Genomic DNA, 13,067 nt, shown 5'->3' with positions numbered 1-13,067 from the left:
TCCGAGGTTTGCCGAGGTCAGCCAAGGTGTCCTCGGGCCTCTCCGGCCGCTTACGAGGCTCTTCGAGGGGCGCCCCCACCTCTGGCCGCATGCGGTATTGCATCGTATTGAAGTCAATGCGGAACATATTATTTTAGTTTCCATTGACTTGAATGGGGAAACTCGCTTTGATATGCGAGTACTTTGGATTACGAGCATTCTCCTGGAACAGATTATGCTTGTAATCCGAGGTTCAACTGTAGATTAGAGGGGTCAGCAGCAGGAGGAAGGAGGTCCTGATTCCTCTATATAGATCTTTATATCACTAGAGGGGTCACCAGCAGGAGGAAGGAGGTCCTGATTCCTCTATAATCGGGGGTCTCAAACTAGCGGCCCTCCAGCTGCTGCTCAACTACGAGTCCCAACATGCCTTTGCCTGAGGGAGTCATGCTTGTAACTGTCAGCCTTGCAAGGCCTCATGGGAATTGTAGTTTTGCAACAGCTGGAGGGCCGCCAGTTTGAGACCCCTGCTCTGTATAGATCATTTAGTTGGACCTCATTTCCAATACTGTGGCCAGTTCTGGAGATCTCGTTTCCTAAAAGATATTGATGAGGTAGAATGAGTCCAGAAACGGCCAACAAGAATGGCCCGAGGGATAAGAGGGACTTTGGGAACTTATTATGTACCGTCTGCTGGAAAGACGGGAAAGGGGAGACATGAATGAAACCTTTACATTAGGGGTGTAATTAAGATTCAGGAATATGAAGTTTTTAACACTGTCCCCCTCTTTTCCTTCCTCCTAGGTATGGTGTGAACATGCGTTGCTTGGCAGCTCGTGTCAACTATAAGACACTCATCTTCATCTGCTCTCTCTTCACGTTGGTGACGGTCTTACTGTGGAACAAATGCAATGACCATCAGTCCACCCTTCCATGGGGGCCGGAATCCGGCCTGCGGGCCGACAGTCTAGAGAAGCGAGCGGCGGCTTCAGAAAGCAACCCCGCCAATGGGCAGCCCAGATCCGAGGAGGCCTCCCCCCAGGAGCAGCAGAAGGCACCGCCTCTGGTGGGCAGTAAAGGCACAGGACCCAAGCATGAGGAGATAGACTGTGTGATCAACGAAGATCAAACCATTAGGTGCCGGAAAGAGGGCAATGAGGTGTACATGCCCTGGTCGTGGGTGGAGAAATATTTTGAGGTCTATGGGAAGATTGCCCAGTATGATGGATTTGAGAGATTTGAGTTTTCTCACAGCTACTCCAAAGTCTATGCGCAACGAGGCCCATACAATCCAGACGGGGTCTTCATGTCTTTTGAGGGGTATAATGTCGAAGTCCGAGATCGAGTGAAATGCATCAGTGGCGTAGAAGGTAGGTTCTTTTTTTTTTTTTTTTTTGGTTGCATATATGGAAGAATGGGGGGTGGGGAAGAGGAGGGAAACTGGGACTTTGAATGAAACTAGTATCCCCCCCCCCCCCCCACGCTGCTCTGGTCCCCGTGCTCTTCTATTCCCCCCCCCATGCTGTTCTGGTCCCCATGCTCCCCCCCCCCATGTTGTTCTGGTCCCCATGCCCCCCCCCCCCATGCTGCTCAGGTCCCCATGCTCCTCTATCCCCCCCCCCCCTTTGCTGCTCAGGTCCGCTCCTCAATTCCCCCCCCATACTGCTCAGGTCTGCTCCTCTATTCCCCCCTTTTGCTGCTCAGGTCTGCTCCCCCCCCCCCCCCATACTGTTCAGGTCCCCTCCTCTTCTCCCCCCCATACTGTTCAGGTCCCCATGCTCCTCCTCCCCCCCCCCTTTGCTGCTCAGGTCCTCTCCCCTATTTCCCCCCATGCTGCTCAGGTTCCCATGCTCCTCTATTCCCTCCTTTGCTGCTCAGGTCCCCATGCTCCTCTGTTGTTCCCCGTGCTCCTCTGTTGTTCCCCGTGCTCCTCTGTTGTCCCCCGTGCTCCTCTGTTGTTCCCCCGTGCTCCTCTGTTGTTCCCCCGTGCTCCTCTGTTGTTCCCCCGTGCTCCTCTGTTGTTCCCCCGTGCTCCTCTGTTGTTCCCCCGTTGCTCCTCTGTTGTTCCCCCGTTGCTCCTCTGTTGTTCCCCGTTGCTCCTCTGTTGTTCCCCGTTGCTCCTCTGTTGTCCCCCGTGCTCCTCTGTTGTCCCCCGTGCTCCTCTGTTGCCCCCCGTGCTCCTCTGTTGCCCCCCGTGCTCCTCTGTTGCCCCCCGTGCTCCTCTGTTGTCCCCCGTGCTCCTCTGCTGTTCCCCGTGCTTCTCTGTGTTGTTCCCCGTGCTTCTCTGTGTTGTTCCCCGTGCTTCTCTGTGTTGTTCCCCGTGCTTCTCTGTGTTGTTCCCCGTGCTTCTCTGTGTTGTTCCCCGTGCTTCTCTGTGTTGTTCCCCGTGCTTCTCTGTGTTGTTCCCCGTGCTCCTCTGTGTTGTTCCCCGTGCTCCTCTGTGTTGTTCCCCGTGCTCCTCTGTGTTGTTCCCCGTGCTCCTCTGTGTTGTTCCCCGTGCTCCTCTGTGTTGTTCCCCGTGCTCCTCTGTGTTGTTCCCCGTGCTCCTCTGTGTTGTTCCCCGTGCTCCTCTGTGTTGTTCCCCGTGCTCCTCTGTGTTGTTCCCCGTGCTCCTCTGTGTTGTTCCCCGTGCTCCTCTGTGTTGTTCCCCGTGCTCCTCTGTGTTGTTCCCCGTGCTCCTCTGTGTTGTTCCCCGTGCTTCTCTGTGTTGTTCCCCGTGCTTCTCTGTGTTGTTCCCCGTGCTCCTCTGTTGCCCCCCGTGCTCCTCTGTTGCCCCCCGTGCTCCTCTGTTGCCCCCCGTGCTCCTCTGTTGCCCCCCGTGCTCCTCTGTTGCCCCCCGTGCTCCTCTGTTGCCCCCCGTGCTCCTCTGTTGCCCCCCGTGCTCCTCTGTGTTGTTCCCCGTGCTCCTCTGTGTTGTTCCCCGTGCTCCTCTGTGTTGTTCCCCGTGCTCCTCTGTGTTGTTCCCCGTGCTCCTCTGTGTTGTTCCCCGTGCTCCTCTGTGTTGTTCCCCGTGCTCCTCTGTGTTGTTCCCCGTGCTCCTCTGTGTTGTTCCCCGTGCTCCTCTGTGTTGTTCCCCGTGCTCCTCTGTGTTGTTCCCCGTGCTCCTCTGTGTTGTTCCCCGTGCTCCTCTGTGTTGTTCCCCGTGCTCCTCTGTGTTGTTCCCCGTGCTCCTCTGTGTTGCCCCCCGTGCTCCTCTGTGTTGTTCCCCGTGCTCCTCTGTGTTGTTCCCCGTGCTCCTCTGTGTTGTTCCCCGTGCTCCTCTGTGTTGTTCCCCGTGCTCCTCTGTGTTGTTCCCCGTGCTCCTCTGTGTTGTTCCCCGTGCTCCTCTGTGTTGTTCCCCGTGCTCCTCTGTGTTGTTCCCCGTGCTCCTCTGTGTTGTTCCCCGTGCTCCTCTGTGTTGTTCCCCGTGCTCCTCTGTGTTGTTCCCCGTGCTCCTCTGTGTTGTTCCCCGTGCTCCTCTGTGTTGTTCCCCGTGCTCCTCTGTGTTGTTCCCCGTGCTCCTCTGTGTTGTTCCCCGTGCTCCTCTGTGTTGTTCCCCGTGCTCCTCTGTGTTGTTCCCCGTGCTCCTCTGTGTTGTTCCCCGTGCTCCTCTGTGTTGTTCCCCGTGCTCCTCTGTGTTGTTCCCCGTGCTCCTCTGTGTTGTTCCCCGTGCTCCTCTGTGTTGTTCCCCGTGCTCCTCTGTGTTGTTCCCCGTGCTCCTCTGTGTTGTTCCCCGTGCTCCTCTGTGTTGTTCCCCGTGCTCCTCTGTGTTGTTCCCCGTGCTCCTCTGTGTTGTTCCCCGTGCTCCTCTGTGTTGTTCCCCGTGCTCCTCTGTGTTGTTCCCCGTGCTCCTCTGTGTTGTTCCCCGTGCTCCTCTGTGTTGTTCCCCGTGCTCCTCTGTGTTGTTCCCCGTGCTCCTCTGTGTTGTTCCCCGTGCTCCTCTGTGTTGTTCCCCGTGCTCCTCTGTGTTGTTCCCCGTGCTCCTCTGTGTTGTTCCCCGTGCTCCTCTGTGTTGTTCCCCGTGCTCCTCTGTGTTGTTCCCCGTGCTCCTCTGTGTTGTCCCCCCGTGCTTCTCTGTGTTGTCCCCCGTGCTTCTCTGTGTTGTCCCCCGTGCTTCTCTGTGTTGTTCCCCGTGCTTCTCTGTGTTGTTCCCCGTGCTTCTCTGTGTTGTTCCCCGTGCTTCTCTGTGTTGTTCCCCGTGCTTCTCTGTGTTGTTCCCCGTGCTTCTCTGTGTTGTTCCCCGTGCTCCTCTGTTGCCCCCCGTGCTCCTCTGTTGTCCCCCGTGCTTCTCTGTGTTGTTCCCCATTGCTCCTCTGTTGTTCCCCAATCTCTACCCCCCCCATGATGCTCTGATTTCCCGCAGCGCTCACCTCCTCTCCCTGGCTAGTTAACTTCAGTGTGACTGAATACAGACCTGCTCCTCGGGAGTTGCACTGAGAAGCTCATCATACGATCCGGAAGGAGGGCGGCCACACACAGCTGTGACATGAGTTTCCTCTGCACTCGTTCTCCTGCTCTTTCTTTCCTTGCTCTCCATCTAGATTCTCTGCGTCAGCAGACAGGATGGATCGCGGGGGAAGGAAAGATCAGGAGAACGAGTGCAGAGGAAGCTTATGTCACAGCTGTGTGTGGCCGCCGTCCTTCTGGATCGTAGGATGAGCTTCTCAGTGCGACTCCCGAGGAGCAGGTCTGTATTCAGTGAGCGATGCGGAGAGGTGGAGACAGAGGAGGGGGGGGCGGTGGTCCGCTGTCACTGAAGTCCCGATGGCCAGTACATGCCTGGAGCTAGGTCGCTAATCCTAGTCGCCAATGCGACCTGTCGCCTGGGATTTGTCGAGCCCTTCAATAAGGCATTACACAGTCCAATGTATCTCACACACACACAACCATGCCCCGTTGTAGGGCCTCATGGATCCCTATGGTAGATACTAGGGATGTCCTGATACCGATACTAGTATCTGTACCGATACCAAGCATTTCCCGAGTACTTGTACTCGGCTGAAATGCTACGATGCTTCACCCGATACCTGGGCAGTCAGGTATCGGGTGGTGGGGGGAGTTACAAGTCTTCTCCGTGCCGCTCTCCCCCCGTGCTGTCTTCTCCCTCTCATTGCCGCTCTCCCCCGGTGCTTTCTTGTCCCCCTCCGTGCCGCTCTCCCCCCGTGCTTTCTTGTCCCCCTCAGTGCCGCTCTCCCCCGTGCTTTCTTGTCCCCCCTCAGTGCCGCTCTCCCCCCGTGCTGTCTTCTCCCTCTCATTGCCGCTCTCTCCCCCCCCGTGCTTTCTTGTCCCCCTCCGTGCCGCTCTCCCCCCGTGCTGTCTTCTCCCTCTCATTGCCGCTCTCCCCCGGTGCGTTTTTGTCCCCCTCCGTGCTGCTCTCCCCCCGTGCATTCTTGTCCCCCTCCGTGCCGCTCTCCCCCCCGTGCTGTCTTCTTCCTCTCATTGACGCTCTCCCCCGTGCTTTCTTGTCCCCCTCAGTGCCGCTCTCCCCCCGTGCTGTCTTCTCCCTCTCAGTGCCGCTCTCCCCCCGTGCTGTCTTCTTCCTCTTATTGCCGCTCTCCCCCGGTGCGTTTTTGTCCCCCTCCATGCCTGTCCCCCTCCGTGCTGCTCTCCCCCCGTGCGTTCTTGTCCCCCTCCGTGCCGCTCTCCCCCCCTGCTGTCTTCTCCCCCCCCCCCTCCGTGCCGCTCTCCCCCCTCAATTTGTCAGGATGGAGAGCGGAGGTAGGAGCCGCTAAACCCGGCTCCTACCTTTTGCGAATGAACACGGTGTCGGTGATCACTGACTCTGTCCATTCACATAACTGAGCATCGTAACCTGTGTTTACGATGCTTCAGTTTATGAATGGAAAGAAACTTCTCTCTATTCATTTCAGCTGAGGCTGCAGAGAAAGGGACTGGGGAATCCCTTTCTCTGTCTCAAAGTGGAGATGTCGGAGGTCTGTTAAGACCCCTAATATCTCACCAAAGCCCCCCCCCAACAGGGCTGATTAAAAAAAAGAAAAAACATTGCAATAAATAATTTAAAAAATACAATTTAAATAATAATAAAAAAAAACACACTGACAATCCACTACCCCCCCCCCCCCTCTAAAAAAAATAAATAAAGAAAGAAAAAATCACTGTAAAAAAAAATTGTGTAGAAAAAAAAAAAAAACGCCACTGTCACATGACATTAGAAAAAAAGTATCGGTATTCGGTATCAACGAGTACTTGAAAAAAGTATCGGTACTTGTACTCGGTCTCAAAAAAGTGGTATCGGGACAACCCTAGTAGATACTAGGTAAAACATCCCAAGAGCATGGACACCCATGGAGCCTATTATCTGGGGTAATGAACCTAGCATGGTCAAACTGGATGGGAGGAAGTGCACGGCATCTGTAGCTCAACGCGTTTCATGGCTGGGGCCAATCTTCAGGAGCAAAGCATGTAGATCAAAAAATCTATGATCTATGCATCTATGATCTATGCATCTATGATCAAAAAATATATAATTGTACTAATTCCCCAAAAAGATTTTCTGGGGCAATACTGTTAAGGGGCAGCAATCGGGTGAATATGAAATATCCCCCTAGGGCAAGGGTAGGTAACATGTAGCGCTCCAGCTGTTGTGGAACTACATTTCCCATGAGGCATTGCAAGGTTGGCAGTTACTCCCAGAGGCACGATGGGACTTGTAGTTCTGCAACAGCTGGAGTGCCACAGGTTGCCTGCCCCCTGCCCTAGGGCATGCTACTTACAGGGTGTCTGCGCAGTGATGGCGTGGGTTACATATATGGTGGATTTTCCTTTTTAGCCGTATTGTTCCTACCGACGTTCACCATTCCTTTTTGTATACTGTGCACGTCCATCACTATTCTCCAACTGCATGCTTGGCCTACGCAACGGAAAACCAGGAGCCCGGAGCTTGGCTGCCAGAGCACCCTGCTGGTGCTGCATTCAGTCAAACTGCTTTTCTATTCTGGCGTATAGACCCCAAATGGTCAAACTAGTAACTTGGTGCGGTCACTTTTTGAATCCAATTATGTTGCAAAATGACGCAGTGCTAGAAAATGTTGGAAGTCGCACCTTCAGGCCTCAGAAAATGTGCCCAGTAAAGTTGAAGGGGGGGGGAGGAATGTAGAAAAGTATTGTCCAACTTGTTCTAAATAACCTGGTCTGCTGTACCCCTAATACCTTGTACGCACGATCGGATTTCCATCGGACAAATCCGTGGATTTTTGCGCGAAGGGCGTTGGCCGCGAATTTGTTCTGCATACAGACGGGAGAACTGTTTTTCAACCAACATACACAAAATTACGTGGTTTTTCAGATCTTTGGCGCCACCCTTTGGGCAACTTCTGCTAATGATGTCTCATGGTTGGCATTGGTTCAGAGCATGCGTGTTTGTACTTTTTGGATTTTTTTTTTCCTACTGACTTGTGTTCACACGATCGGATAATCCAACAAGACACATTTTGTTGTCGGAAAATTTGAAAGCGTGCTATAAAACATTTTGTTGACGGAAATTCCGACAACAATTGTCCAATTGAGCGTACAAACGGTCGGATTATCCGACAAAACCCTTCCATCACAAATGTGTGATGGAAGGGTTTTGTCGGATAATCCGACCGTTTGTACGCTCAATCGGATAATTGTCTGAATTTTCGACATCGAATGTTCTATAGCACGCTTTCAAATTTTTGTTGTCGGAAAACCCGATCGTGTGTATGGATCTTTAGTTGGTATGACAGGATCATCAGACACGAACTAAGGGCCAGATTCACGTACAGCGGCGTATCTTTGAGCGGGCATAGCGCAGCTCATATGCGCTACGCCGACGTAACATAGAGAGGCAAGACCAGTATTCACAAAGCACTTGCTCCCTAAGTTACGGCGGCGTAGCGCAAATGGGCCGGCGTAAGCCCGCGTAATTCAAAGTAGGCAGGTAGTGGGCATGTTGTATTAAAATGAATCGTGACCCCATGTAAATGAAGCGCCGAACGAACGGCGCATGCTCAGAATCACGTCGAATTTACTCCCTAAGATACGACGGCTCAATGCCTACGACGTAACCTACGCCCAGCCCCATTCACGTACGACTTACGTAAACAACGTAAAATACAATGGCAGTTCTGACGTCCATACCCTACATGACTTAGACCAACTTTTTGGTGGTTTAACTTTACGCCGGACGTACGCCTTACATAAACGGCATAGCTTACTGCGACGGGCGCAAGTACGTTCGTGAATCGGCGTATCTAGGTCATTTACATATTCGACGCGTAAATCAATGGAAGCGCCCCTAGCGGCCAGCGTAAATATGCGCCCAAGATACGACGGCGTAGGAGACTTACGTTGGTCGGATGGAGCTGAAAATTCAGGCGTATCTCCTTTGCAGAATCAATCGCATAGATACGACGGCGCATCCGCGGACTTGCGCGGCGTATCATTAGATACGTTGGCATAAGTCTTTGTGAATCCGGGCCTAAGTATTTCATGTGCCTGTTGGAGTAGGAAGGTCTTGGGCCCCTTTCACACTGGGGCGGGAGGTGCGGTGGCGGTATAGCGGCGCTATACCGCCGGAATTGCCGCGGGATTCGGCCACTATTGGTGCGGACCGATGGATTTTTTCATCAGATATCCGATGAAGCCGACTTTCATCAGACCTGCCTACACACCATCGGTTAAAAATCTGATTTGTGTCAAATGCGTTGACGTAAAACATGACGACATGCAGAGAAAAATTAAGTTCAATGCTTCCGAGCATGCGTCGACTTGATTCTGAGCATGCGTGGATTTTTGACTGATGGATTTCCCCACAGACGACCTTCTTTTTTTTTTTTTTTTTTTTTTTAACCATACGAAAATTTTAAAACGGGTTCTATTTTTTTTTTCACCAATGGGAGGAGAAAACTGATGTGGCCCACACACGATCGGTTCGTCCGATGAAAACGGTCCATCGGTCCAATCGTGTGTACAGGGCATGAGAGTGCTGAAAGCTGAAAATTGGTCTGGGCATGAAAGGGGGTTTAAGTGCCCGGTAAGCAAGTGGTTAATGAATTTGCTGTTGTGGAAGAGCCCCGCAAGGTGTTGAGGGTCCGGATTTCACCTTTAGAAGTTCTGTAGGATCAGTGCACAGAGTAGACTTGTGTTGGACATTCATGGATACAAGGTGAGGAATTTCGCAGAGACTTCAAGCATTCTTCCCATTTCTCATCAATGGAAGTTTTATCCAAAGACTCGGCTTGCAGCAAGACGTTCCATACCAATGTGTATACTACTATAACCGGGCAAGCTACACTCACCGGCCCCCCTGTTTATTTAATATGGCCCCCCTGGTGATTTGAATATATATACTGTTTGTGACCCCCAGGGCCACAAAATATATATACCATATTTATCGGCGCTGACAGGGAGGGGGCAGGACGAGCGCCGTCAGATTACATGAAGAAAATCTGTTTACTCAGCAGTGTCTGTATTGGAAGTCCCGTCTCCTGGGATGCCATTGGACGACTGTTCTGTCTTTCATAGGAGGCGGGACTTTGTATTAAAGAGGCCACAGAGTAAACAAGAGATTCTCCTGTTTGTAATCTGTTGGAACTCGTCCCGCCCCCTCCCTCTGCCCTCCGAGGCTGCAGATGGGCATCGATCAGGCTGCATTCATGGCAATGGTGAGGCTGCATTCATGGCAATGGTGAGGCTGCATTCATGGCAATGGTGAGGCTGCATTCATGGCAATGGTGAGGCTGCATTCATGGCAATGGTGAGGCTGCATTCATGGCAATGGTGAGGCTGCATTCATGGCAATGGTGAGGCTGCATTCATGGCAATGGTAAGCCTGTGCGTGTTATACGCCGATAAATACGGTATATCCAAATAACACGCCCAAGCTCAGTCCTGAGAAGCGCTCTGGGATTCGTTGGGGCCACACAAGAAATATATACAGTATATCCATATAAAACGCCTGAGCTCATCTCTTCACCACACACAGCCACAAAGGCAACAGAATTCTTGTTGGGCCGTGTATTGGTTGCTCGGAGGAACACACTTGGACCAAATTTTAATGGTTCAAAGAATGTCGGGCAAAAAAGTCGGCCCTCACGCATGTTCACTTCATCAAATCTGGCCCTCTTTGAAAAAAGTTTGGACACCCCTGCCCCAGAGAATTTATATATATATATATATATAATATAATATAATATAATATATAATATAATATATAATATAATATATAATATAATATAATATATAATATAAATATATATAATATGGGACCCTGTCCTTTCTACGCACCTTAACCCAACCTCAATTCAGCGCTGTACAGGACAGTGGCTCTACCTCCTCCTCATAGGCTCCGAAACAGCAATAGAGACCAATGGCTCCCGCGGCCGTCAATCACAGCCAGGGAGTGGGCGGGACCAAGCTGCGCTGTGTGCATCTATGGTCATACACAGCCAGCTCAGGGGTGAGCCTGCACAAGTGTCCCCAGAGCAAGTAACTTTCCATGGTGAGGGGGAGGAGCCAGGAGCACCGGCAGGGAACCTCAGAAGAGGAGGGGTCGGGGCTGCTCTGTGCAAAAACATTACACAGAGCAGGTAAGTATGACTTATTTGTTTTTTATTTATTTTTTTTATTAAAAAAAATCTGGGTTTACAATGACTTTAAGCTGCTTGCCGACCAGCCGCCGCAGTTATACGGCTCTGCTGGTTGAGATCACGTAGCTATACGTCACCTTGCCCAGCAGCCAATAGGGCCGACTCCCGTGCGCGTGCCCCGGCGGGCGCGATCGCCGCCGGGCACCCGTGATCGCTCGTTACAAAGCGGGGACAGGGAGCTGTGTGTGTGTAAACACACAGCTTCCGGTCCTGTCAGGGAGAGAAATGCTGATCTTCTGTTCATACAATGTATGAACAGCGATCTGTCATTTCCCCATGTCAGTCCCCTCCCCCTTCAGTTAGAACCCCTCCCCCGCCCCCTAGTGTTAACCCCTTCCCTGCCAGTGGCATTTTTATAGTAATCGATGCATTTTTATAGCACTGATCGCTATAAAAATTCCAATGGTCCCAAAAATGTGTCAAAAGTGTCCGAAGTGTCGGTCATAATGTCGCAGTACTGGAAAAAAATCGCTGATCGCCGCCATTACTAGTAAAAAAAAAAATATTAACCACTTGCCGACCTTCTCATGTAGATATACGTCAGCAGAATGGCACGGACAGGCACATGCACGTACCTGTACGTCCTCTGCTTGACGTGGGTGGTCCGATCGGGACCCCCCCCCTCCGCTACATGCGGTGGTCGGTAAGCCTCGTGGAGCGATCCGGGACGACGGCGCGGCTATTCGTTTATAGCCGCTCCGTCGCGATCGCTTCCCGTAGCTGAAGAACGGGGAGAGCCGTATGTAAACACGGCTTCGCCGTGCTTCACTATGGCGGCGCATCGATCGTGTGATCCCTTTTATTAGGGAGACACGATCGATGATGTCAGTCCTACAGCCACACCCCCCTACAGTAGTAAACACACACTAGGTGAACACTAAATGTTACAGCGCCCCCTGTGGTTAACTCCCAAACTGCAACTGTCATTTCCACAATAAAGAATGCAATTTAAATGCATTTTTTGCTGTGAAAATGACAATGGTCCCAAAAATGTGTCAAAATTGTCCAAAGTGTCCGCCATAATGTCGCAGTCACGAAAAAAATCGCTGATCGCAGCCATTAGTAGTAAAAAAAATAAAAATGCAATAAAACTATCCCCTATTTTGTAAACGCTATAAATTTTGCGCAAACCAACCGATAAACGATTATTGCGATTTTTTTTTTTTTTTTTTAACCAAAAATATGTAGAAGAATACGTATCGGCCTAAACTGAGGAATTTTTTTTTTTTATTATATATTTTTGGGGGATATTTATTATAGCAAAAAGTAAAAAAGATTCCTTTTTTTTCAAAATTGACGCTCTATTTTTGTTTATAGCGCAAAAAATAAAAACCGCAGAGGTGATCAAATACCACCAAAAGAAAGCTCTATTTGTGGGGAAAAAAGGACGCCAATTTTGTTTGGGAGCCACGTCGCACGTCAGTTAAAGCGACGCAGTGCCAAATCGCAAAAAGTGCTCTGGTCTTTGACCAGCAATATGGTCCGGGGGGTTAAGTGGTTAATAGACCAGATTAGGTCAGATCTTGCACGACACCATCCTGTTTTAGAAATGTTTGGGTCACCCTGCCTAAGCCAGTGATGGGGAACCTCGGCACCCCCGGATGTTTTGGGACTACATTTCCCACGATGCTCAGCTAGTCTGCAGAGTGCATGAGGATCATGGGAAATGTAGTTCCAAATCATCCGGGGTGCCGAGGTTCCTCATCACTGGTCTAAGCCAAGCATGCTTTATAGTATCTCTCTGCAATCGCTGTGTTTGCCATACGATGGAATGGAGAGTCGTGTATACTAATCGTTGTTGTGTCCTTTCCAGGGGTTCCCTTGTCTACCCAGTGGGGTCCGCAGGGATATTTCTACCCAATCCAGATCGCCCAGTATGGGTTGAGTCACTACAGCAAGAACCTGACGGAGAAGCCCCCCCATGTGGAGATGTATGAGAAGGCGGACGAGAAGAGTGAAGGGGCGCTCGGGACGTGGTCCGTGCCTAAAGGAGCTTCTGTGACCACCGTCTACGACAAGACCAAAGGGAGTCATGTCAGGAATTTCGTGGTTCCAGGTTAGTCGCTGGTTTTTAAAGTGGATCTCTATTCTTTTTTTATTGTTACTATTAACCACTTCCCGACCGCCGCATGTAAATGTACGTCCACAGAATGGAACGTACAGGCACATGGGCGTTCATGTACGTCCTTGCCGTCTAGCGGGTGGGGGGTCCAATCGGGAACCCCCCCGCTACATGCGGCGGTGGGATTCCCTCGGGGAGCGATCCGGGACGACGGCGCGGCTATTTGTTTATAGCCGCTCCGTCGCGATCGCTCCCCGGAGCTGAAGAACGGGGAGAGCCGTATGTAAACACGGCTTCCCCGTGCTTCACTGTGGCGGCGCACCGATCGTGTCATCCCTTTTATAGGGAGACTCGATCGATGACGTCAGTCCTACAGCCACACCCCCCTACGGTTGTAAACACACACTAGGTGAACC

At 51.5% G+C, this 13,067-nt stretch overlaps 1 protein-coding gene across 1 annotated transcript; it reads left to right on the top strand.

The window, feature by feature from the left end:
• Nucleotides 1-770: 770 nt before the first annotated feature.
• On the top strand, nt 771-12,650 carry GLCE (glucuronic acid epimerase). The gene is made up of 2 exons (XM_040341483.1): nt 771-1,349; nt 12,403-12,650. Exons 1-2 carry the CDS (start codon nt 797-799, stop codon nt 12,648-12,650), a joined length of 801 nt encoding a protein of 266 aa, XP_040197417.1. The 5' UTR covers nt 771-796.
• Nucleotides 12,651-13,067: the final 417 nt, after the last annotated feature.

Source organism: Rana temporaria, chromosome 3, assembly GCF_905171775.1.
Source record: "Rana temporaria chromosome 3, aRanTem1.1, whole genome shotgun sequence".
NCBI classification, from domain to species: Eukaryota; Metazoa; Chordata; class Amphibia; order Anura; family Ranidae; genus Rana; species Rana temporaria.
Note: the sequence above shows the minus strand (reverse complement) of the source record. Positions and strands in the feature narration are given on the sequence as shown.